Consider the following 27540-nt stretch of genomic DNA (forward strand, 5'->3'; position numbering starts at 1 on the left):
CAGTGACTTTTCTCTCTCATCTGCTTACTATTTTCACTCTCTATTGCATCATCCCAACAACTTACAAACATGCTCTGGGGTTTCCATATTAAACCATCTCCATACTTCCTCCATTACCAGCCCATTCAGCGCCAGGCTTTTACAACAGCTTTCTACATATGCTGTTTCCTTCCTCATTCTTTCCTTCCCAGCATTTCTCTACCGATTCCTGTTTGCACCTTGCCCTTAAAACTCCATTAAAATTGCCCTTTCCAAGTTGCCCAAATGGATGGACACTTTTCCCTACGCATCTTCTTGATCTGGCTGCCGAATCCCATCCATGCCCTGACTCTTTCTCGGACATTCTCTTGCTATCTGTGACCTCTACACTTCCTGGGTTTCTTTCATCTCTCGCTGCTCTCTGGGTTGATTCTTGAACTGGGTCCTTTTCCTTTCTATACTCCTCCCAGATTGCTTAAATCTCCCCGAGGCTTTCATCACCTCAATGCTGAGGATGTCCTCATTTATATTCCTGTCCTAAACCACTTCACATTTGCCTGCTAGACAATTCTACTGGAACATCCCATAGGCATTTTCCATGTGAGAGGTTTGAAAGCCTCCCTCCCCCTCACACCCCACCCATTAGTTGGTTATGTCCCTTTTATCTCCAAAACGTGTATGGATGTGCCATTTATCCTATCCCGATTGGGACCATCCCAGTTTAAGCTGCTCTCTTCTCTCATCTGGATCATCAGTCGTCTCCTGCGTGATCTCCCTGATTCTGCTTTTGCCCGTCTGATCTAGTCTCCACACCGCAGACTGAGTGATCTTTTGAAGACAAGCTGGGGAGTGTCTGCTGCTCCAACTCTTTAGGGACCCCCACAGACTGCAATAAAATCGCAGCTCCTTGCCATGGCTTCTGAGGCCAGAGGGCAGTTCCCCGAGATGAACTCTGGACTTGCTCTTTTGGTCACTGGGCTCCACCTTGATCCTTCTACTTCCTCCAACGCTGTGGAAGGGGAGTGAGTTCCCTCTGGGTAGGCATGCCCATCCACAGTGATATAGGAAGAAGAAAGGATTAGAACTTTCACTTTACTTTTCACCTCATGCTTTAAAATGTCCATTTTTGAATGTGCCTTATAATGGAAATGAGTGTAATAATACATGTACATAATCTATAAGTAAATAAATGCAAACATGGAGGGTGCCTGCTCAGAAATTTTTCTGATGGGAAGTGTGATTTAAATTCAGAGGAGATTGCTCTAATATGCCAAGGTTTTGGCCTTGCTTTTCTTATTCTTTCTCTCCTTTTGGTTTTTGATCTCAAGGTCTTTGTGCAAAACATTCTCTCTGCCAGAAAAACTCATCAGACACCACCTCAGAGAAGCCTCCCCTGGCTACCCAACAAATGCTCCCTCCATCACTTTCTTCTGGTATTTTATATTACACTAGTGGCCTGGTGCACCCTCTCCAGACAGGGACCCCTTGGGGGGTGTCCGGCTGCTGGTTTAGGCCCAATCCCTCTCAGTTGGGCATCCTTGGCACTGCCATGGAGGCAGGAGAGGGTCCTACCACCGCTGCCACGCTCGCCAGCCATGAGACTGGCTTCTGGCTGAGTGGCGCTCCCCCTGTGGGAGCACATTGACCACCAGGGGGCAGCTCCTATGTTGAGTGTCTGCACCCTGTGGTCAGTACACGACATAGTGAGCAGTTGAGCGGCCTTAGCATATCATTAGCATATTACGCTTTGATTGGTTGAATGGACGACTGGATGACCGGACACTTAGCATATTAGGCTTTTATTATACAGGATAGTCTCTATCAGGGTGGAGTTGTGTATTTATTTACTTGTATATTACTTTCTCTAACAGGGAAGGGCATGATTGCTTATGTTGGGTCTCTGCACAGTGCTTGGCATAGAGCATGCATTCCCCCCAAATAGTTTTAGCTGACTGAATGAACGTAGGGTCACATTTACCATTATCTTTACTATGATTTTTCTTTTGTCTCCTCCTTGTCATTGCTGGTGTCATTCCCTTTACATGGAACCATTTTCTTCTTTCTTTAAAAAGCCCAGACTCTGTATTTTAATGCCCACTAGCCTCCCAACCCCGTTCACTCTCCACCGGGATTTTCCCAGACGTTGGCATCTACAGCCACACCTTGACCTTCAATCTGCCCTCCCAAACCCTTGCCTTCAATTTCCTGCCATGATTTGCATTTTCATGGAGTTCACCCCTTAATCCCTGGATTGACCCCTTGGCCTGCCTTCTTTGGATAGGCTCTTATTCACACATTCTTTTAATCTCCTTACCTCACCTTTGGTTTTTAGACACTGCCTATCAGATTTTCCTGGTTCTGGGCTCATAGCCCAGGGGTCCCCACCCCCATCTAGGCTTCTGCAATTCCAAACTGAATTCTCATCTACTGCATTCCCATCTAGCTTGCTCTGAAAGGGAGGTTCACCATAGCTAACCTCTCTCCAACACCACGATTCATTCACACTGCTCTCCCTTGAGGCTGGCCTGCAACACTTGTCACTCACATCACACGTGTAGACTTAAATTTCTCCTAAGAATTTGAATAGTTAACAGCCTTTGTATAATAAGCCCATTTCTTATTTACTTCCTTACGCATTTATTTATTAAAGTGCTGTATTAACAGTGTATCTCAAAACACTCAATCTAAGCCTCGGGAGCATCGGGCCTCCTTTTGTTCCACACAGAATTGCTGCTTTAGTTTTATTTGGGCTTGGACAGAACTGCCAATTACTCTGGGAACTGTCAAGTGTGTTTGTAGTGATGTGGACTGAAAACAAATCTCCAAATGTTAGCCAGATGGGGCCCATTTTGTTTCAGCAGCAAATTTAAATTCTTTTTGTTTCCATAATGGGCATAGTCTTGAGACCTCATCTCTATGGCATATGGAATTTCTCCAGGCTTTGGGAACTGGAACATGTGTGTCAATAAAGGAGACTTCTCTCTCAAATTCTAGTTCTGGAACAATTCCACAGTCAACTTACTGTCTGGTCCTCTGATGATCAGAGCACCTCCGAAGGGTGGAAATATTAACTGTATCTCTGTTTACCCCATGGAGACCATTCTCCCCATTTCATAAACAAATCAATGGATTTTCTACCCTTTTAAATAAATCCTTATTTTATAATGAAAATTGATGATCTTTTCTTTATTTAAGTAAGCTGCTCATTTACATTTCCTTACATTAAACAGTACAGTGGGGCCTTGACTTACAAGTGTCCCAACTAACGAGTTTTTCGAGATACGAGCCGTCTTTTATTTTATTTTATTTTATTTTATTTTATTTTATTTTTTTTTCTTTTAATTAAATCTTTATTGTTCAGATTATTACATTTGTTCCTCTTTTTTCCCCCCCATAACTCCCCTCCTCCCAGTTCCCACCCCACCCTCCACCCTCACTCCCCACCCACTGTCCTCATCCATAGGTGCACGATTTTTGTCCAGTCTCTTCCCGCATCTCCCACACCCCTTTTCCCCCCAAGAATAGTCAGTCCATTCCCTTTCTATGTCCCTGATTCTATTATAATCAACAGTTCATTCTGTTCATCAGATTATTTATTCACTTGATTCTTAGATTCACTTGTTGATAGATGCATATTTGTTGTTCATAATTTGTATCTTTACCTTTTTCTTCCTCTTCCTCTTCTTAAAGGATACCTTTCAGCATTTCATATAATCCTGGTTTGGTGGTGATGAACTCCTTTAGCTTTTCCTTATCTGTGAAGCACTTTATCTGACCTTCAATTCTGAATGATAGCTTTGCTGGATAAAGTAATCTTGGTTTTAGGTTCTTGGTATTCATCACTTTGAATATTTCTTGCCACTCCCTTCTGGCCTGCAAAGTTTCTGTTGAGAAATCAGCTGACAGTCGTATGGGTATTCCCTTGTAGGTAACTGAGTTTCTTTCTCTTGCTGTTTTTAAGATTCTCTCTTTGTCTTTTGCTCTTGGCATTTTAATTATGATGTGTCTTGGTGTGGTCCTCTTTGGATTCCTTTTGTTTGGGGTTCTCCGTGCTTCTTGGACCTGTAAATCCATTTCTTTCACCAGGTGGGGGAAGTTTTCTGTCATGATTTCTTCAAATAGGTTTTCAATATCTTGCTCTCTCTCATCTTCTGGCACCCCTATAATTCTGATGTTGGTACACCTGAAGCTGTCCCAGAGGCTCCTTACACTATCCTCGCATTTTTGGATTCTTTTTTCATTTTGCTTTTCCGGTTGGGTGTTTTTTGCTTCCTTGCATTTCAAATCATTGACTTGACTCTTGCGTTCCTCTGGTCTGCTGTTGGGAGTCTGTATAATATTCGTTATTTCAGTCCGTGTATGCTTAATTTCTAGGTGGTTCCCCAATATACGATCGAGGGTCTCATTAGTTTTCTTGTAGATCTCATTAAGTTTATCGGCGGCTTCTAAACAGTTCTTGAGAGACCTTAAAAGTGTGGTTCTGAACTCTATATCTTCCATTGACAATTTTGTCCTGTTTCTTTGTCTCCGCATTTTGTTATGCTTCCTTGGTGCACCCCCTAGTGGTCTTTGTGCGCAGTCTTATAGTTAAACTATTGTTGTAGCTAATACCAGGGAGGGTTTGACCTCCAGGCCAAGTGGCTATGAGAATCAGCTGTGTCTGCAGTGAGAGAACTTCTGTCCTCTAGGGAGGTGCTAATCTAGCCTTTGCCTGAGGCTATCCAGCAAATGCCTCTGTGCAGGGCTTGGGCGGGGCGGGTCGCACAGGATCAACAGGGTGGGCCGGAGAGAGCAGTTATGGCGGCTCTCAGTCCGGTCCCCAGGAGCTCTGCATCTCTGAGTCCCAGCAATGGCTGCAAAGCTCGGAGAGAAAGCTGCACTCGCTCTGACCGAAGCCAGACAGTCCCGCTTCTCCCGTTTGAGTCTGGGTCCCTAAAGACTCGCCTGTATCTGGAGCTCAGAGTCTGCGACTCCCTCCCGATTGAAAACGCCAACCGCGCCCTGCGCCGCCAGCCCGCTCCGCGCACTCCGCACCTCAGAATTTGACTTCAGCACTGCGCCTCCTCTGAGTGTCCGTATGCGTTTCTCTTTCCTCCTAGTTGTAGGACTTCCACTCAGCCAGCGTTCCTGTGGTTCTGGGTGATGTCCCTTCCATTTTTTGGTTTCACTTTTGAAGTAGTTGTTCAAAGCAGCAAACTCCGGCGTTAACCTATGCCGCCATCTTGGTTCTCCCCCCACGAGCCGTCTTTCAGCCGATTTTTTGCTTTGAGTTGCGAGCTAAAATTCGGATTACGAGTCAGCTTCAGATACCCCACCACTAGTTGGCGCAGTGAACGTCACAGTGAACGCCACAACATCAGCCCAGCATCACATGTCCCACTCGTTCACTTTAATGATTTGACATACGAGTAATTTGAGTTATGAGCTCGGTCACGGAACGAATTAAACTCGTAAGTCAAGGCCCCACTGTATAACTAAAAGTGGTACTTGTACAATGAAATTTTTCCCTTGATTACAAAAGAAATACATACTTTTTAGAGAAGATTTGGAATATACTAGTCCCATCAACCAGAGCTAACCATTGCTCACATTTGGGTATATTTCCTTTTGGTTGTTTTAGTGGGCAATCCTCTAAATAATCTTTATATAAATAAATTTGTATATTGCAAAGTGGTATTTCACATAAGTATAGTTTCATGTCATTAAACATTTCCCATGGGGAGGAACCAAGATGGCGGCATAGGTAAACACCAGAAATTGCTGCCTCGCACAACCACTTCAAAAATACAACTAAGAGACAAAATGGACATCACCCAGAACCACAGGAAGGCTGGCTGAGTGGAAATTCTACAACTAGAAGAAAAGAGAAAAGCACACTGAGACTCAGGAGGTGGAGAAGTAAAGTGGAGAGGTACAGAGGCGTACGTGGAAAGGGCTGGCAACTGAGGATGCAGCACATGTGGAAAGGGCTGGCAACTGAGGACGCAGTTGTCTTTTTCAATTGGGAGGGAGACACAAGCTCCCAACTGCTCTGAACTCCAGTTCTGGGCAAGTCTCTGGGGACATATGGGGAGAAACTGGACTGTCTGGCATCGGTCGGAACTTGAGGGCGGCTTTCTCTCAGAGGTGCTTGTAGCGATTACCACAGGACACTGAGACCTGGGGCCTCTTAGGGCAGGGCTGAGGATTAGCCATAGCTGTTTGCTCTGCCCTGTTAATTCCCTGAGACCCCGCCCCACCCAAGCTGTGCCCAGAGGCTTTTGCATATGAATGGCCTGGCCCTTTGCAATCTAAAATTACCTAACAAACTGCAGCTGGGTCAGAGAGACACAGAACATCCAAAAGAAGGCCCAAGGCCCCACAGCAGCTTGCATTGCATCACAGCTGGGCCTCATCTGGGCACCTCCAAACCCCAAACAAAAAAGAGGAATCTGCAGATCTCTCCATAGCTTCTGCTGGGTAGCCTCAGGCAGAGGCTAAATTAGCACCTCCTTAGAGATCCAAGAGCCAGTGTACCCAGTGGTCAGAGTGGGACCATCCAGATTACAACTCCTCAGATCCATAAGGGACACATTCAGGGGGCAGACTCAGTTAGCACCAAAGCCCCACTGAAGCAAATCTTGCCCCTAAGGGTGTCTCCAGCACAGAAGTTCTCCCACTGTAGACACAGCTGATTCTCATAGCCAATTGGCCTGGAGGTCAATTCCTCCCAGTGATACCTACAACAATCAAGGCTTAACTACAACAAGACTGTGCACAAAGCCCACAAAGGGGTGCACCAAGAGTGTCCACCTCAGGAAATTGCGGAGGGTGAGCCACTGGGCCCTATAGGACACCTAGCACAGAAAGCCACTCTATCAACACAGGGAAGCATAAAAAATGCGGAGACAAAGAAACAAGTCACAAATGACAGAAATAGAGGAAAGCAAACTACTGGATATAGAGTTCAAAACCACGTTTATAAGGTTTTTCAAGAATTTTCTAGAAACTGCCGATAAATGTAGTGAGACCCTCAAGAAATCTAGTGAGACCCTTGAGGTTATAAAGAAGGACCAACTAGAAATTAAGCATACACAGACTGAAATAAAGAATATTATACAGAGTTCCAATAGCAGACTAGAGGATTGCAAGAATCAAGTCAAAGATTTGAAATATGAAGAAGCAAAAAACACCCAGCCAGAAAAACAAAAAGAAAAAAGAATCCAGAAATATGAAGATGGTGTAAGGAGCCTCTAGGACAACTTCAAGTGTACCAACATCCGAATTATGGGGATGCCAGAAGAAGAGAGAGAGCAAGATATTGAAGACCTATTTGAAGAAATAATGACAGAAAACTTCCCCCACCTGGTGAAAGAAATGGACTTACAAGTCCAGGAAGCACAGAGAACCCCAAACAAAAGGAACCCAAAGAGGACCATACCAAGACCACATCATAATTAAAATGCCAAGAGCAAAAGACAAAGAGAGAATCTTAAAAGCAGCAAGAGAAAGACAGTCAGTTACCTACAAGGGAGTACCCATACGAGTGTCAGCTGATTTCTCAACAGAAACTATTCAGGCCAGAAGGGAGTGGCAAGAAATATTCAAAGTGATGAATAGCAAGAACCTACAACCAAGATTACTTTACCCAGCAAAGCTATCATTCAGAATTGAAGGTCAAATAAAGTTTCACAGATAAGAAAAAGCTAAAGGAGTTCATCACCACCAAGCCAGTATTATATGAAATGCTGAAAGGTATCCTTTAAGAAGACGATGAAGAAGAAAAAGGTAAAGATACAAATTATGAACAACAAATACACATCTATCAACAAGTGAATCTAAAAATCAAGTGAATAAATAATCGAATGAACAGAATAAACTGGTGAATATAATAGAATCAGGGGCATAGAAAGGGAGTGGACTGACTATTCTCAGGAGGGAAAGGGGTGTGGGGGTGCGGAAAGAGACTGGACAAAAATCATACACCTATGGATGAAGACAGTGGGGGGGCGGGGTAGGGCAGAGGGTGGGGTGGAAACCAGGTGGAGGGAAGCTATTGGGCGGAAAAAGAGGAACAACTGTAATAATCTGAACAATAAAGATTTAAGAAAAATTAAAAAAGAAACATTTCCCATGAACATAACTTGCATGGTTCCTTAATATTTGTCCATATGGATGAATATATTACTTTAATTCTCCCATGTCTAGATATATCTATATATCTATATTTCTATTTCTACATTTATATTTAAGACGCTCTTTCTCCCATCTGTAGGTATTTAGGCTATTTACAAATCACTCCACAGTACTTTTTGGTATGTGTGTCTTAAGTTTTGTACACATTTCAGATAATTTTTTAGAACAGATTCCTAGAAATAGGATCACTGTGTTAAAGGATATGAATATTTTTAAGACTCTTGACTGGCATTGCTAAATTGTTTTTTAGGAATGTTGAAATAGTTTACACTTCAACTAGAAATGTGTGAGAGTGTCTGAACCCCCTTAATCTAGTCAACGCTGATTATTGTCTTTTTAAAAATGAATTTAAAAGGGCCATTCTATATTAATTTCAGTTTTTATATCTTGACTAAACACTTTTCCTGGACTCCAAGTCCTATTTGCTCATGCTCTTGACCAACTCCGATGATTAATTTGAATGAGCTTAAGTATCTTAAGGATATGAAACTTTGCCTTGTATTCTGTGACACATATTTTCATTTAAGTTATTGTATACACAGGTTTGGTTTTATAAACTTTATATTTTTATGGAGTCAAATCTATCAATCCTCAACTCTTAGACATTACTTATAAGTTTAATTAAATTTTAATTATTTAAATGGATAATGTAACAAATACTCATGTACTTGCCAGCTAAATTAATACTCATATTTTGCTTCTGTTTTTTTTTTCTTTTAAAAAAGAAAATTACAGATGAAATTGAGATCTCCTTAATCTTCTTCCCAGTAACACTTCCCTCCCTCTTCCCCCCTCTCCCCCAGTTCCTTTTTATATAGAGACAATGCCATCATGAATTTGGTGTGAGTCTAAATATGGCGCTATATTTTGATCACAAGTATATGTACCCATAAATAATGCATAATACTGCTTAAGTGTGCTTTAAAAATTTATGTAAACTAGCATACTATTCATGTCATACTCTTGCAACTTGCTTAATAGAACTCAATATTCTGTTTCAAAATTTATCCCATGTTGCTACATATAGATCTAATTAATTCCCTTTTATTGCCTGTATAACATGACTATACCACAACATTTTTTTTTCTTTCTTCTACTGATGTTCATTTTCATTGCTTCTGATTTTTTTTTATTTTTTTTTTTGGGTGCAAACAGTGCTCAGTTAACATCTGTTCATGTCTCCTAATGTAGGTATGTGAGAGTTCTACCTAGAAAAGGATTGCAAGATAATAGGGTACAATGAATTTATAATATAACCAGCTATTACCAGATTGCTCTTTTAAAATGGTTGTAAAGGAAAATTTGACTTAAACTTTGTCTAGGACAGAACATTTTTGTACATTATAATAAAAAAAACACATCTTTATGGAAAGAAATGAGCATCTCTGATAAAATGTTTAAGCTCTGTTTACAGAGAGCTTAAATGTTTCATGGCAGGGAGATCAATATAATGTTATGAATGTTAATGAACTAGATAGGGTCTCCTTTGGAGGGTATGCATAAACATTTTTTAAAATAAGCTTTAAATGAAAGGAAGGCTTCTGGAAAGCTAGTTACTCATCCATGTTGATGGTTAGCTAGGTGTCTATTTTAATTATTATATATTTTATTACATATATTTGAGTCTGATTTAATTATTACATATATTTTTTCTTAAATACTTTTTTCCTAAATAGGTAAACCTGTTTTATTCTCATTTATTGTGTACAAACATTCTCATCCTTTTATGTATTTGCCAAGACTTTTATTGTCACATTTTTTTATTCTCACCATTTTTTTTCTTTATTGGCAGTGGTCGGCAAACTGTGGCTCACAAGCCACATGCAGCTCTTTGGCCCCCTGAGTGTGGCTCTTCCACAAAATACCACGTGCGGGCACGCATGTACAGTGTGATTGAAACTTCGTGGCCCATGCGCAGAAGTCGGTATTTTGTGGAAGAGCCACACTCAAGGGGCCAAAGAGCCACATGTGGCTTGCGAGCTACAGTTTGCCGACCACTGGAAGGTATTACATATGTGTTCTTATCCACCTCCCCTCATGCCCTCACCCCCCTGGTGTCTGTGTCCATTGGTTATGCTTATGTGCATACATACAAGTCCTTAGGTTGATCTCTCCCCCTTACTCCCACCCTCTCACTAGTTTTTGATCATTGTAAAATGGGGTTATCATTTTAAAAATTGTAAATCAATTATTTCAATAATTTTTAGTGAGTCTAAACATCTTACATTTTTGGTCATTTGAGTTTCCTGTTCAGTGAATTTTCTGTTCATGTTCTTCATTAAATTTTTTCTTCAGTTGTTTGTCTCTTCTGTGTTGATTTATAGATTTTTTTATGTGTGAGTTATACATATTTCAAATACCTTCTTATAGCTTGTTCGTACCTTTTACCTTTGTTATGGTGTGTTTTGTTATAGGGAAATTTAAACTTTTTGTGTAGCCAAATCTGTTATTCATATTTGCTTCATGATTTCTGTTCACTTAGGTCTTAAGAAATCCTTTCTTATCCTGAAGTCATAAAGGTAAACTTCAGTATTTTCTTCTACATCTAAGGTATCATCGATTACATTTAGGCCTCTAATCTATCTGGAGTTGATTTATGTACATAATGTCTGGGAGGGACCTAATTTTATCTTTTCAATCTGGAAAGTCACCTGTCCCCATACTATTTTGAAACTATTCATTTTCTTCTTTTTTTTAAAAGAATCTACCAAGTGTCTATATATTCTTGGGGCTATTTCTGGAATCTTTATTCTTTACCATTAAATTTATCCCCGCAGCAATAATCATGCTCTCATCTATTTTTTTTTTTTTGAGCTAACATTTGGTATTTATTATGTTACACAGGAATTGTTCTAAGGGATTTGTATGTATTATTTGATCATTACAATCCTGTTGGTAGATATTCTTAAAACACTAATTTTATTTTTTTAAATTTTTATTTATTTATCTTTATTGTTGAAAGTATTATAGATGTCCCCTTCTTCCCCCCTCTATTAACCCCCTCCACCCTTCTCCTGCCCACCCCAACACCCAAACCTTCACTGCACCAATGAACTATGAAAAGGGATGTGTCATTCCAGGCAGAAACTTTTAAAAGTCAGTGTGTGAGTCTCCGAGTTCCCTCTCTCCCTCCACTGTGGTGACTGTAGATGCAAATGTTGATATTGAGTTGCCAGAAGATGAACACAGAACAGAAGATGCACCTGGAATTCTAAGCCACCACGTGGAGGACTGCGACTCCAGAGAGCCATCCAAACCCACCACACACTTTGCATGGGGAAGAGACAATCTTTTGCACTCTAGTGCTATTGACTAGCTATGTGACCTTCACCAGGTCCCTTTGCTTCCAATTTTAACCTCCAGAAAATGACAAGATTAATTTATTTATTCAGTTAGTTCCCATTATATATTGAGCTCCTACCAGGCACTGTGTGAACTTGGAAAAATAACAGTAAAAATGGTGCAATCCCTGCACTCAAGCACTTTCCAAGTTAATAAATAGCTATTGTTGATTTTCAGTTCTGAAATTCCAGAATTTTATTAAAAGGCAACAGCAAGAACAAGCCCTCCAGCATCATATTCCAGAGAGTGAGGCATTTTCTCAGGAGTTTTCTCCTTCTTTCTAAATCCACTTAGCTACAGTGTCAACTCCATCACCACAGCTGATGCAGAAACACTCATCATTTTCAATCACTAGTGTATGTTACAGTGTACATATGGTGAAAAAATAAATAAAGCAGTATTTGGACCATTCTCACAGCAATTTTGAATTTAGTGGACACAACACTTAATAAAAAAAAAATAGAAGAAAATCAGTTTGATTGAGAAATACCCAGGCAGATAACTGCCAAAGGTGTACAATCTAGATATTAAAGACTTTTTCAATTACTTGTGAATAAACCAAATTACAAAACTAAAAAATTATAAAACTAAAAAATTTGCAGTTAACTTTTCTCTAGAGGACTTTTTATCTGTATAAAATAAAAGAAATCCGAATAGGTATACTTGTGAGCATACGCAAAACTGATCTGCCAAGTTTTAAAAAATCTCTTAGGACTTGAAGCATCATGCCAAGTTCTAATTTACTAGTTGCCTCTAGTTAAAATACAGTTCACAATGAAACATTTATAAGAATTTGAGGCATTGTCTCTAGACATGATACCCAGTTTAAAATTTGAGTGAAATATACAAAGAATTCCATTCTACTTTGTACTGGTGCAATTGTGGCATTTCCTTTATTCTTTCATACTGCATACCTAATTTTTAAACCAAAGCCAAAAACAGTGATGCAATAGTTGAATGTGTCTTCAGTGTCTTACCCTAAATAAACTTCTGATGAATCAGACCCATTTGTCATCCTTTCACAATCCTTCAACACTTAAGAGATATTGAGTTAATTTTACAATATAACAGTTTTTGATTAATTTGCTACTTGTTTGTTCTTTGAATTTATTTAATATTGGTATCTTTACTCCCCTTCTCGATAGTAAAACAAAGACAAGACCACGATCATATATGTAGTCTCATAACCTCTGGTTTGCTTAGTAAGCATCCAATGGTTATTACTGTGTTTTCTTAAAGGTAAAAGAAGAATAATCAAGATCTTTGAGTATAGTAAGGGCTTAGAGAAGCTGGTAATATTTGCTAAGGAGAGATCAATAACCAATCTCTATTCTCATTGTACATATTCTATTTTCCCTGAATGACTCAATCCACTGTCATAATGTCAAGTTCTATCTTATGTTTCCCAAACCCATACCTTCAGTCCTGGTCTTCCTGAGATCCATTTCAACCACCATCTTCACGTGGTTACCTATACAAACACCTTCAACTCAAACATGTAAGCCAGAGTGCTTTACCTTCTTTTCCCACAGTGGCTGCCTTTGTGGTCTCTCTTTCTCAGGATGGAGCCATCATCCATTTACCTGCACGATGCGCCTGGAGTCATCCTTGATTCTTCCAGTTTCCTTATCAGGCACCAAGTGCTGTTGATCCTACTTCTTTACAAACCTGCATCCATCGTCTTCCTACAACATCCAGCTTTGATTCATGCCTTCATTTCCTACCTGATTACAGTAACAGATTCCTAAGTAGTCTTCTTGCCTCCAGTCAGCTTTCCTCCAACCATTCTCTCCATACTGGGGCTTATGACTTCTCTCACACACAAAACTGACCACGTCAGTGTACGTCCATGTCCAGTTTCACTTCACTGATTGGATGGGTGTAGTTCCACATTCTGATCTTTTCCAAGTTTGCGGACCACTGTGTCCTGAGGGCTGTGGCCCTGCTTCCACACTCGTAAAATGCTCTGGGCCTCAAGTCATACTTGCCTGCCTCAGCACAGCCCCTTCTCCCTGACGATGCTTTCTCTCTTCCTGTTCACCCTATCTTCATTTTTTTTTCTTTGTGGTGATTGCAGAGAACAAGGGCATGAGAGGAAGTTTGGAAGGAAAAAATGAAAGGCACTGAAAACCTGGATCCCAATTCACTGGTGCTCTTTCCCTTTCGATCCTAGAGTCCATGGTCTTCTTTTGTAAAATGTTTTCTATTCCACATCGTATGATAGTTTTTGAGTAGCTTTTAGTGGGTTGTACTGTGTTGTTCTGTGAGCCTCAAACAGCAGTGCCAACGTTGAGCTAAGCTACTCCAGGATATTGCTGCCTTGGCATCCATCAGTCCATGGGGGCCTTAAACTGACACTGGCTGCCTAATGCAAGTGCACGTTCCAGACAACAGCCTACAGAGTCATGAGCAAATAAAAGTTTCTGCTATGATTTCCCCAACAGCCCTGTAATCAAGTTTTCCCTGCTTCCCAGAGCCTTCTCCTTGGGTGTGCCTTAGGTAAGACTTTCATGGGCTTACCAAAACCCCACTCTTTTTGGTTTGAATTGGACAAGCTGGCCTTAGCCTGGGAACCCAAAAGTACTCTCTCCACAGACCCAAATAAAGGCATGTGTCCCAGAACCTGCCCCCACCCCCACCCCTCTCTCTCTCTCCTTCTCTCTGTACCCTCCCTTAACCACCCCAAGTGGCCCCTCAAGGCCTGCTGTGTACTTCCTCCAGGACCTGTGAATCATAAACTTGTCTATTTCAGTTTCTCTTCTGGTCTTTTGTTGTACGGGGCTCACCATCTGGCACCCTGTGCCCCACTTCACAAATGTTGATTTAACAAAGTCACAATAGGCAATGACCCTGTCTACTGACACCGCTCTAACCTGAGGCCACTGCAGCACCACATGAAATCTGGTGCTATATTACTTAATAAGTGTTTTCTAAAATAATAATAAAAGAAGATCAAGGAGAGAAGGAAAAAATGGAACTGTTGAGACATAGGCAAACTGCTTCAAGATAATCTTGAATCTTAGTTTAAAATAACATGTCCCGGGAAAGAAGCATTTACCTTCTGCTGTGGAAATGTGGACTCCAGCATGGCTGTTTCGAAGCTGTGAGCACCCTCTGCCTGGGTCTTCTCCCACAGAGATCTGAGAAATTGCACAGAACGGCTCTGGATGGACAGGGGCTCCGGAAATAGGCTCTGAAAGGGCATTAGTGAGAAAAACATGTTGTCTTTTGTCTCCCCAAGATTGTTTGATTGGCTACAGTGCACTATTTGGGCTTGATTTGAACTTTAACATGGTTTAAATTTAAATAGAAGAACAAAGCTACCTTGAAGATTGAACACATATTTTAGGCTTTTTATTATTATAGACTAGAGGCCCGATGCACGAAATTCATGCAAGAGTAGGCCTTCCTTCCCCCGGCTGCTGGCACTTGGCTTCCCTCTGGCAGCCAGGACCTGGGCTTCCCTCACAACCCCAGCTTTGTCTGGAAGGTCTTCCAGGAGGATGTCTGGTCTAATTAGCATATTATACTTTTATTATTATAGATAGAAAAATTAAAGTATTGAATAAGATTTTTCAAGGCAGTTGACATTGATCTCTATAAATATTCCTAATCTTTGTAACATAGTATTTACTTCAATAATTTCCCAAGCATGTTACCCAATTGGAAAATGGTCAATATAAATATTTATTTTTCAAAGCTCTGAGAATTAATGTATAAAATTAAATCTAAAGCACAAATATCAGAGTAGATTATGAAGACTAGAAATTAAATAATTGAATATTCATGTTGCACATATCTAAATATGAACATTGTGAATAGATGTGTGGGAAACAAAAAACATTTTTAATCCTAAAATGTATAATGGATGGATATTTCTAGAACTTTAAGATATTCTAAGTGTTAGATAATAAGATTGTTAATGTAAAGGAAATCACATTTATGTATATTTCATTCAAGCAAATGAAAATAAAAAGTTCAAAGGAAAATTTAAATTTTGTTTGTATATTTACTAATCTATTATGTTTATAATAGTTATTTACATGTTGTGATGTAAATTACTATGACTTTAAATGTGAGCATTTCAAGTCAAAGAAACAATTTTATAAAAACATACAGAACAGAACAGAGAGCATAAAATATTATTTATAAACACACAAAACCATTTATGTATTATATTTTATGCTGAGGTATGGCAAAATTATGATATTGGTATATAAATCCTATTTTCTATGACAGTGACATCCAAACATCGACTTATGAAACTCTCTATGTAGTTTGTGTATAAGAAATTTCTATTTAGTAAATAAAAATTAGTTTTTCCCGAGAAATATGTCATTACTATAAAGATGAGCTATTTGTATTGAGTGGGGAAAGGTGAAGAACTTTATACTCTAAGTGGCCTGCAGATTAAAAAAGGCTAAGAGCCAGTACCAGGTAAGATGATTATGCACCCATACTGTGGACACATCTGGGAATTTATTTATTACCAGAAAGTTATGTAGCACATGATTTTTCATTTAAAGAGAAGCAGAGCCTGGCCAGCGTGGCTCAGTGGTTGAGTGTCGACCTATGAACCAGGAGGTCACAGGTTTGATTCCCGGTCAGGGCACATGCCCAGGTTGCAGGCTCAATTCCCAGTAGGGGGCATGCAGAAGGCAGCTGATCAATGATTCTCATCATTGATGCTTCTATCTATCTCCCTTCCTCTCTGAAATCAATAAAAACATATTTAAAAAAATAAAGAGAAGCAGAGCCTGACTTAATTAATCATCAATCCAAAGAGGAGCGTTTAGACTGGAATCAGTGAGTTCAAGAGCTCCATGAACCTGTTAAATTGACAGAAGAAAGAGCCTAGCCAGCATGCAAGGCTGGGTTTGTAACCACGAAGTCAAAGATTTGTTTTTTATTCAAATCTTTTATGGATGGTGTGAAGCCAGGGCTTATCCAGACCACACAATATCAAAGCTACGGAAAAAGAAAGGAGCCATTACAGCAAAATGAACAAAGAAGAAAAGCAGTATAAACATGCTTTGGGGGCAATTTTGCTTAAAGAAAAGACAAAGAATCAGACTATGTCAATAAAATGAGATAAAGGGGCAAAAATAAAAGCAAGTTTTCTTGGTTTGTTTTCAGAAAACTGACAACTGTTAAGAACAAAGCCAAAGATCAACCCAAATACAAAATCACTGATGAAAACTGTAAGTAAAGTAATTAAAGTAAAATAAGGTCATTCTTTTAAGAAATGGAACAAAAATCAATGCTTTTTTTGTATTCCAATACAACTTGATTCACATCAAAACACGAGTTGTGAGTTATTAAGTTTTATAGAATAGGTGATAGATAGTCTTAAGGCACATCTAAGCTGTCTCTTTTCTTAATTACTATAGTTCCACTTTATGGTTATGATACATTCAGCTGCTTTTATTTATAAAATATAACTGCCTGGTTGTGACTTTTGTAGGGGGTATAATAGAAATATTTTATTAATAGAAGTAAATAAACTATCTTACCACTTGGCCTAATTTTTAAGCATCTTACAGCATTTGAATTCTGTTTTTTCCATCCTTTCTTTTCTGCACCTGCCTGCATCCATTCATTTTATTTTTTAACACATGTGCAATAATGAAAGGACTACTGGATCAGGAGTCAGGTAGTCTGAATTCTGCCCTTCAATTTTCTTATCAGTAAAAATGATGTCTTATGTCTCTTGTATTACTAACACTTTATAATCTGTATTATAATTTTACATGAAAATTTAATGCATTTGAGATAAATATTTCCATAAAAGAATCTTTTTTTGCCTTCATGTCATTTCTTTTTTTTCTTTGTTGTGAGTATTACATATGTCCCCTTTTCCCCCCCATTGACCCCTCCAGCCATTCCCCCCTTGCCCCAGCCCTCACCACCCCATTGTCTGTGTCCATGGGCCATGCATAGCATACAAGGTCCTTGGTTGATTACCTCCCACCCACCAACCCTCCCCCACCTTCCCTCTGAGATTCCACACTCTGTTCCATGCTTCCATGTTCTGGATCCACTTTGTTCATCGGTTTATTTTGTTACTTAGCTAAAATAAGAATCTTTTTTAATGCTAAAATATTTGCATCAAAATTTTAATTATTAAGTTGAAAGTTTCTTGTTATGAAATTTTACCTATACTGATATATTTTGTGGAAAAAAAGCATTCCAGTATTTTAACAATGTCTAAAAGGGTGTGCCAACATGAAAATTAACTGGAGATTGAGACTATAAATAAAGGCTAGCTCTACATTAGGAAAGCTCTTCCCCCAAATAAGCTGGTATTTTTGTTGTTTCACAAAAAAGTATTTTCCCATTTATTTTCCTTTTTTTATAAATGAACTAGAGGCCAGTGATGAAATTTGTGCAAGGGGCTCAGCCCTCGCAGCCCTGGCTTTGTCCGGAAGGTCGTCCGGAAGGATGTCTGGACTAATTAGCATATTATGCTTTTATTATAGATATTAATAGGGTTGGTCTCCTGATTAGTAATCCAGAACTTTTTATAAGAAAAGTATCCTAAAATATACAAAAAATCCTTATTAAACATTAGTGATGAAATGTGTATATATTGCTGTTCCCTACATATCAACTTTGGTCAAATAATAATTCAGCAAAAATGATCATAAACTCATACCAAGGAGCCACGATGAACTTAGCTTATACACACCTGCTGAAACAGAAACATGATCTGGATCCATGGCTGAGGTTCTTGGCTGATGAGAATAAAACTGGATTTACTGTACAGGCAGTAATGGCCCTTCAGGGAGCAGGTGAAGCACAACTTGGCTACACAGCTTCTAACAGTATCTAGGAATAAATACACATAGCATTGAACATTCGAGTCTTCTCGGAGTTACACTTTATACTTCAACACACAAACACCTTTCGAAATCCATTCTTCAGCTTTCAGTCTGACAACCAGTAACTCCAAACAGCTGTGTATTTGGGAGTGGATCCACATCATGGAATGTAGATTTAAATGCAGATGCTTTTATCCATCTTTCTCTGGTTTTAATGAACAATGCATGGGGAATCTCCAAGCAACTAACACAGCAGAGTTAACTTCTCTCCAATAAAAAGGGAGATGCTGTGTCATTTCCTTCTTATTGGGCACCTTGAAAGGATAATGTGGGAGGATTAAGCAGGTGGATGGAGGAAACCCAGCCATTTTTCGACGGTGGATGGTGTGTCATGAATCAGGGCCCCAGTTCACTTGATTGTGCAGGGGCCATGCAGACAGCCTCCAAAGTAGCTGGCCAGAAGTGTGGCTTCCTGTGAACTGGCCTGGTCTGATCCTAAAAGGTCATTTCATCTTGAGGAGCTTCAGCAAGGAAGCTTAATGAGATCATCCTTTAGGGACAAGAAAGTGGGGGAAGACAGTGGTGGTGGAATAGAGTAGAAGTGGCGAGAAGTCATGTATAGGAGGAGCCATTTAATCTTTACAACCCTACAAGATGGGCATTATTCTTGCTATTTTAAAGATGATGAAGCTTAACCTATTTGAAGGTCAGTATGACCTTGGTACATGACACACAAGAGATGCTCCTCAGAGAATATCCAGATGGATGAATGATGCTCAGAGATCCAGAAAAAAAATATTGCTGAAGGCTGCCTAACTTGTGGCAGAATCAGGATTTGAAGTCAGCTGAACTGATGCCATGTTGGAACGCTTTACTGGGGATCTTAAAATCTGTAGTCATATTAAGAGTTCATGGAGTATTTATTGCTTCAGAATTAATCTGACATTTTACATGAAACATGTTGAAAGTTAATAGATTCAGTATGCCCTACGATTATAAATGGAAATGGATTAGCATTTATTAAAAGTGGATGGGGACCCTAATAAGGTGGCAGAGTCAGTCCCTATCCTTGCTCCTTTAGGTGTGAAGGCATAACAGGCTTTTCAGGAAGAGTTTGGAAGCGTTCTGGGAAGGTGGCCAATGACAGATTAGAGAAGAAGGCATTGGAAACAGCAATAAATTCACAAGGCAATTTAAAGTATATACTGGAATCTTAATAATATTAAGCAGCTTTCTGTGATTCTGAAACATTGGTATGAAAGAACTAATTTTCATGAAGTTAATTGTTTTGGGGAATTAAAAAATGTTGGGTTGAGCATTCAATATCCTTCTTTAAAATCAGAAATCATTCCTGCATTCTGAGGGTGAATGATGGGTCATGACATGTAAAGAGAGTTTGAAGTTTCAGTGGGAAAGACCAGGAGGCCTGGATCTGGGAAAGAAAGACCTCAGAATCGAATGGAGCACCTATCGAGTTAAAATTGCCCTATCAGAAATTGTTTGACAAGGGTAATGAAAAATACATTTTGGCACCGATGCTCTGAAATTTGGAATTTAATCTATACTAGAGAAATAAGAAACAAGTATATCAAGAGAGCCACACCAAAAATGGTATTTGAAATAAATTGAATGTATATAGACATTGAGATAGCAACATGTTTCGCTTTAATAGAAAGTTTCAAAAGCAAAGTTCTTTCCTAAGAACCCATGTCAGTTGTAAGTTGAACTTCAGACCTCCACCATGAAAAAAGTTTTTGTCTATTTTCTACACTAAATTCTTACTGGTCATTCATGTTTTCTTTTTGAAAATGAACATTGCTTAGATTTATTTACTCACCCAGAGTCTACCAGCTTTCTATACACAAACCACAGGGGTTCCAGATCACATTAAATGGGTGAAGTGGTAGAGCAGAGACCTTTAACTTAGAAGCATATGCACTGGCTGGAAAAATAAATCAGTTCTGTGACAGAAGGTTTTTGTCAATATTTTCAGTTAAGCTGACCTGTATCAATATTTTTCTTGTCATTTTTTCTTCCCAGAGCTTTCCAGGCTTGGAAAGTTTTCCCCACAGTATTAATACTTAGTTGTTACCTTTTCTCTGTAATTTTCCTCCCTCCTGTTCATTCAATGGTATTGAATGGTAAACATGCAATAAATTGTTGTTGAATAAATAAATGTCAGACACTGTGAGAGAACAAGAGGGACCATGAGGTTGACCCTACTCTTAAGAGGCTTACAGCACAATAGAAATGTCTATAAACAACATTGCTTATAAACATCTAGAAACAAAATTTATAAAAATATTTTTATGCCCATGAGATGGTGGAGGGACACACTATTATGACTCTCAGAGAAATGAGCAGTTTATTCTCCCTGAGGAGGAAATATTTGAGGTGAACCATGAAAGATGATCATGATTTTGAACTTAGAAAAAGTGTGAGGGAGACAAACATTTTAAGTGTAGGGAACACCCTAAAAAATAATCACACAAGGTATGAATGTTCAAGGTAATTCCAGGAAGTAAATTTAGTATATAGGGGTCATTAAGACATAGTATACTCATACAATTGATGCCCAAAGGGTTGTTCATTTTTCTAGACTTAGGTGAAGAGAGAGATTAAATGATAGAACCATCAGAAAGAGTATCTATACAAATTTTCTTAAGTCCATGAGATACTGGAGTTTTGGGAAGAAAAGCACAGAGGTAAAGTGACATTTTCGTCATAGCATACCATTTGATCAACGTGACTTATGACTATTGATGTTGACCTTGATCACCTGGCTGAGGCAGTGTTTACCATGTTTCTCCACTGTAAAGGTAATCTTTCCCCCTGCCTCCCCCGCCCCCTCCCCACTCACACTTTCCACACTGTACTCTTTTATTTTTAATCCTCACCTGGGGATATTTTTCCATTGATTTTTTAGAGAGTGGAAGAGAGAGGGAAAGACAGAAACATCAATGTCAGAGAAACACATTGATTGGTTGCCTCCTGCATGCACCCTGACCATAGCTCAGGCTGGGGAGGAGCCTACAATCAAGGTACGTGCCCTTGACTGGAATCGAACCCAGGACCCATTGGTCCATGGGCCAATGCTCTATCCACTGAGCCAAACTGGTCAGGGCTCCACATTGTATTCTTTGAAGGGAAGTTACTATGTGAAAGTGGGGAGTTTGCTTTACCTCCTTGAGGGCAAAATAGCTACATAAATTATGTGGAATTCTTCTGCATAGATTTGTCTCTTCCTTCTCCAGTTATTTTATTCAAATTATATGGACATAAGACACTGGGGGGTAGGGGAGGCCAGGGGATTGTCAAAGGCGGGGGGGAAAAAAAGGACACATATGTAATACCCCTTGTAATACTTTTAGCAATAAAAAACAAAAAACAAAAACAAAAAAACCCCAAATTATTTAGTTATTCTATCAGTATGTGCATATAAATATTTACTTCATATTTTAATACTACTTTATTTTTGCTCTGATTGTTCCAGCTTTGGCCATTAAGAGTTCTTTCAGTTGGCTCCTGTGTCCATTTCATGTGCCCTCATCATTGTGTGTGTGAATGTGTGTGTGTGTGTGTGTGTATTTTTTTTTTTTTTTTGTACTTATTTACTTTCTGGAACTAAAAGATACTCCTGGCTCATTTTGTATGTTTCCTGCCCCTCTCTTGGAATCAGTCGTTTCTGCAAGGAGTTCTGGTTCCTTTTATTGGAGAACTAGAGGCCTGTTGCATGAAATTTGTGTGTGTGTGGGGGGAAGGGTGTCCCTCAGCCCAGCCTGTGCCCTCTCACAATCCGGGACCCTCGGGTAGGGTCCCTAGGCTTGGCCGATGATCAGGGCCTATCAGGGCTTTCCTTCCCCCAGCTGTGGGCAGCTGGCCCTCCCCCTGATGCTGCCCCTGCTTGCCATCTGTGCAGCACTGCCCCCTGCCCCCCCGCACCTCTGCCACTGGTCGCCTCCCTCTGTGGGTGACAGGCATGGGGTGCAATCACTTGGCTGACCTGGGCCTCCATCTGCGGGCGATCGTTGGCTGGCCCCACACATCTGCCACAGTGTTGCTGGCTGGTGGCCTGAGTTTTCCTCTGTGGGGCGATCAATCTCAGGGCCCCCAGATTGATCCCACTGTAGAGGGAGGCCCCGCTCACCTGCCGCAGCACCACTAACCGGGTAGCCTAGGCCTTCCTCTTTGGGGCAATTGATCGCGGAGCCTCACCATCAATCACCCCGCAGAGGTAGCCTGGGCCTCCCTCTGCGGGGCGATTGTGGGGTGATGGCCGGGCCCCACAACCAATTGCACCGCACCTGCCTTGGCTGGCCTGGCACCAGTGCGTGTCATAGTGTGGTCATCCAGAAGGTCGTCTGGACGGTCATTCTGCTGTTTGGGCGTTCCGTAGATTTACATATTATGCTTTTATTATTATAGATGGTATTAGAAACCAAGATCTGGGTTCTAGGTGTGCTTGTTGCTACTGAGGCGGCATTACTCCTTGGCCCTCTCAGCTAAAAGAGTGAGGAAATAATATATGTACACATATGCAATTTTTTTTCTATATATAACTGTCTTTATCTATATTAAACTAAACATAAGTTCATATGATGACTTCAATTCTAATTCTTTACCACATGGAAAGTTTTAGCCTTGCTTACCTGTAACTCCCACATCAACAGTGAGGAGCCTAGCTTCCATTCCTTTTTTTAAAAAAATACATTTTTATTGATTTTAGAGAGGAAGGGAGAGGGAGAGAGATAGAAACATCAATGATGAGAGATAATCATTAATTGGCTGCCTCTCGCATGCCCTCCACCAGGGATTGAGCTTGCAACCCAGGCATGTGCCCTTGACCAGAATCAAACCCAGGACCCTTCATTCTGCAGGCCAATGCTCTATCCACTGAGCCAAACTGCTAGAGTGCCTAGCTAGTTCCCATTTTGTTAGTGTTTTTATCTCTGCACTACAGAAGGCAGAATATCTCTCTCTCTCTCTCTCTCTCTCTCCTCTCTCTCTCTCTTTCCCTCCCTCGTATCCTCTGTCTCTGTCTTCTCCTCCCTCTCCCTCCCTCTCTCCTCTCTCTTTCTTAAAAAACTTTGTGTATTTAGCCTTTACTATAGTGCTTGGCATAGAGAGGCTTCCTTCAAAATATAATAATAATATCTCTCTATATAAAAGCCTAAGTGACCAGCCGACTGTTCGACCAGCCGACCGGTAGCTATGACGTGCACTGACCACCAGGGGGCAGATGCTCAATGCAGGAGCAGAAACCACAGGCATGGAAACATGGAACAGACTGATGAATCTCAGAGGGAAGGGGGAGGGTGGAGGGTGGGAAGAGATTAACCAAAGATCTTATATGCATACTAGAGGACTGGTGCATTTGTGCACCAGTGGAATCCCTTGGCCTGGCCTGTGCCTTCTCGCAATCTGGGACCCCTCAGGGGATGTCAGAGAGCCAGTTTTGGCTCAATTCCTGCAGTCCAGGCTGAGGGACCCCATTGTGCACCAGGCTTCTAGTTTTATTATAATCTTTCTGGAGCAACAAAGCTAAAAACAGTAGGATAGTCTCATGAATATGAGAAAGTATAATATAATATTTTGATGTTTAAATTTTATCTCACTTTTAACTACACAGTCCACATGGTCATATCTAACATGAAAGATATAGCTGTTTATTAATGTGAATATTCTTCCTTAGTTTTGGCACTTGTATTTTAGCTGTATTCCAGGTACCAGTTATATTATGATCTTGTTAAGAAAATACTTCTGTATTTGTTTCATTTTTGTAAAATGCTAAAAAAAACCCCCAAAAACATTAGAAATGTGGAAAGTATACCAATTAACACTTTGGAAAACATTCTAAAATTAGAAATAGTCTTAAATGAAATCATGAAGTTTCAGAAAGGAGTTATAATCTATAGTAATAAAAGCATAATATGCTAATTAGACCAGATGTCTTTCCGGACAAAGCTGCGGTGGCAGGGGCCAAGGCAGAGGTGGTAGAGGTCTCTGGCCTCTGTGGTGGGTGGGGGCTGAGGCTGAGGAGGCAGAGGTGGCAGAGGCCCCCAGCCGCTGCAGTGGCAGGGGCCAAGCCCCTTGCATGAATTTCGTGCATCAGCCCTCTAGTTTTGTAATAATGTTTTAAAAGTCTAGTGGAAATTCTAAATCAAGCAAAACCATAATAAAAAATAAGATTTTAGTTTATGTGTGTGTGTGTGTGTGTGTGTGAATTACTTAAAATATTACAGCAAGTTAATATGTGGAATAACTAATATTAGTGTTTATTTTTATACCAATAACTCTGTTAGGTGTTTCATATAATTATCATTTTATCCCCATAGTTATCTATTATTATTTCTATTTTTACTTAAGAGGTTAAAGTGTCAGAGAGTTAAGTGACTTAATCAAATAAAATGCAGAACCAAGATTTGGACTCAAGTTCATCAAAATGTAAGACCTATGTTTTGTTCACAAAATGATATTACCTCCTCCACAGTAACTGTCTAGTGGACTTGAACCTGCCTCCCCAGCCAAGTTACCTATAATTTCTGTGGGGATAGGGCAGACAATCCAAAATAAATTGTCTGTCTTTAATAAGACCACACAAGTTGTCCAGACCTAGAAATATAACCTAAGGCATTAACGTTTATGTAATTTCCATATAGTCAGCAAAATTCACTAAGCTGGTGGTAGGACAAATCCTATATAATAAAAGCCTAATATGCAAGTCGACCAAATGGCAGAATGACTGGTCACTATGATGTGCACTGACCACCAGGGGCACACACTCAATGCAGGAGCTGACCCCTGGTGGTCAGTGCACTCCCACAGGGGGAGCGCTGCTCAGCCAGAAACTGGGCTCATGGCTGGTGAGCGCAGTGATAGTGGCGGGAGCTGCAGGTGGGCGGTAAGGAGTGAGGGGTTCCAGTCTGTGAGAGCCCCATACAGTGAGAGGGATGTCTGTCGGCTTAGGCCCAATACCCCGGGGGTCCTGGACTGCAAGAGGGTGCACCCCCTCCCTGCCCAGTGTACAAATCTTGTGCACTGGACCTCTAGTCTTTTCATAAGTCTAAAGAGCCATGGCAAATCTATAAAGAGAAGCTCTTTCTAGGCCTGTGTAAAGTAAAAATAATTGGCCTCTTTTATCCCTAAATATGGTAGGAGAAAATAGGGGAGTGTTCTGAATGCAGAGGAAATAATCAAAATGAATAGGCTCAGAGGTGAAGAAAGCTAAAGGGAGGGCTGTGGTGTTAACTTTAATGGCCTGTGATCTGCTATCAGTTGATAAGTGGTTTTACTACTTATCTATATTGGATCTGAGAAACACACAATTCTTCTTGGTAAACTAGACACATGACTCATCTCATAGGGAGGCCAGTTATGTATAATCTATGCTATCATATACTTTTTATTTAGAGATTAGTGCCTTTTAAGAATAAAAATAGAATATGGCTTTGATTTTTATTATAGCTAGTAGAAATATCAAAGAGTTGGCTTTATTTTTTAGAAAAAGGAATGTTAGCTCTTGTTTTGAATTATTTACCAAACTTACACTGTGAAAAGTCTTCCAGCTAAATAAGGGTCAACTAAAAGAGTCTGGCTTGTTTCCCAGGTTTTTCAACTGAGTCATTCTTCTCCATATCCAAACTATATTTCTAGAATGATTTATAAAATTCAAACATGGGACTATTTTGCTGAAATTGCTAAATTGCACATATATATAAGCAACAGATTCAGAGAATGCATTTGGAGGGACTTAGCAGGAAGGGAGCTAATTTTCATCGACTCCTTACATTATACGTAGGTGTAGATGCAACATATTACATTGAACACTTGTTCTTCCTGTTTTATGAAGAAGGAAATCTCAAGATCAAACTTCCAGGAAGCAAATGAGCTAGAATTTGAGCCCAGGTTCCAGAGTTCATTCTCCTTGGAATGAATCAGAAAATAAAGGTAATAGAAGTACCTCAAAAAGCAAGTATGGTCCAGTGGAAAGATCCTTGGCCCAGGTGTCAGATAACCAGGGCCTTAGTGGGTAGACTATTGTTCTCTTTTCTCCCTGTCCTCTTGCTGCTTCTTCTCCTGTTTTTAATTTAAATTCTTTATTGTTTAAAGTATTACATATGTCTCCCCTTTCCCCCATTGTGTCCTCTTGTTTCTTATCTGTAAAATGGGATAGGCTAAAAAATTGATCTAGAATGTACTTTCTAAAATTTTATATTTTTACTAAAGGCCCGGTGCACAAAAATTTGTGTACTTGGGGGTAAGGAGTCCCTCAGCCCAGCCTGTGCCCTTTTGCAGTCTGGGACCCCTCAGGGGTGACCACTTGCTGGCTTAGGCCTGCTCCGTGGGGGATTGGGCCTAAGATGGCAATCAGACATCCCTCTGGCAGCCCGGCAGCTCTTGGGGGATGTCCACTTGCCAGCAGGGAGCAGACCTAAGCTGCAGTCGGACATCCTTAGCGCTACTAAGGAGGCAGGAGAGGCTCCCACCACCACCACTGTACTGGCAGCCATCAGCCTGGCTTGTGGCTGAGCAGAGCTCCCCACTGTGAGAGCGCACTGACCACCAGAGGGCAGCTCCTGCATTGAGCATCTGCCCCCTGGTGGTCAGTGTGTGTCATAGTGACCAGTCATTCCCAGTCTTTCTGCTGTTAGGGTCAGTTTGCATATTACCCTTTTACTATATAGGATAGAGGCCTGGTGCACGGGTGGGGGCCGGCTGATTTGCCCTGAAGGGTGTCCCGGATCAGGGTGGGGGTCCCGCTTGGGTGCCTGGCCAGCCTGGGTAAGGGGCTGATGGCTGTTTGCAGCTGGTCACACCCCCTTCAGGGTGGGAGTCCTCACTGGGGTGCCTGGCCAGTCTGGGTGAGGGGCTGAGGGTTGTTTTCAGGCTGGCAGGTGACTGAAGCTCCCAGCCTCTTTTTATTTTTTTCTTTTTCTTTTTAATTCTGGGATTTATTTACCTTCTATAGCTGTCTCTGGAGCGGAGAGCCGGCTCCAGCTCTGAGGCCGTTGCCAGCTGAAAGCAGGTATCTGGGGTTTGTTTAACTTCTATAATTGCAACATTGTTGCATCTGGAGCTCTGAGCTGGGCCACGGCAGGTGGGGAACCTTGGCTTCCTCCATCACTGGAGCAAGCAAGCCTCATGTTCACTTCAGCTGTGTGGCTGCCGGCCGCCATCTTTGTTGGCAGTTAATTTGCATATCCTGCTGATTAGCCAATGGGAA

General features: G+C 40.6%; 1 protein-coding gene across 2 annotated transcripts in view; it reads right to left on the reverse strand.

The window, feature by feature from the left end:
* The window catches only part of VEPH1 (ventricular zone expressed PH domain containing 1), a 213508-nt gene that overhangs the window by 38232 nt on the left and 147736 nt on the right, over positions 1 to 27540 (reverse strand). Inside the window, exons 10-12 of one of the 2 annotated variants that reach the window (XM_081086677.1) lie at positions 18185 to 18324; positions 14555 to 14689; positions 13561 to 13891 (exon numbers count right to left, since the gene is read on the reverse strand). In XM_081086677.1, the coding sequence (XP_080942803.1) occupies positions 13862 to 13891; positions 14555 to 14689; positions 18185 to 18324 (305 nt within the window). In that variant the 3' untranslated portion in view covers positions 13561 to 13861. Of the gene's footprint in view, positions 1 to 13560; positions 13892 to 14554; positions 14690 to 18184; positions 18325 to 27540 lie in introns of those variants that run through there. The other variant, XM_081086676.1, reaches the window with a different exon arrangement.

The sequence above is a fragment of the Myotis nattereri genome, assembly GCF_964212035.1.
Source record: "Myotis nattereri genome assembly, chromosome: 3".
Taxonomy (NCBI): Eukaryota; Metazoa; Chordata; class Mammalia; order Chiroptera; family Vespertilionidae; genus Myotis; species Myotis nattereri.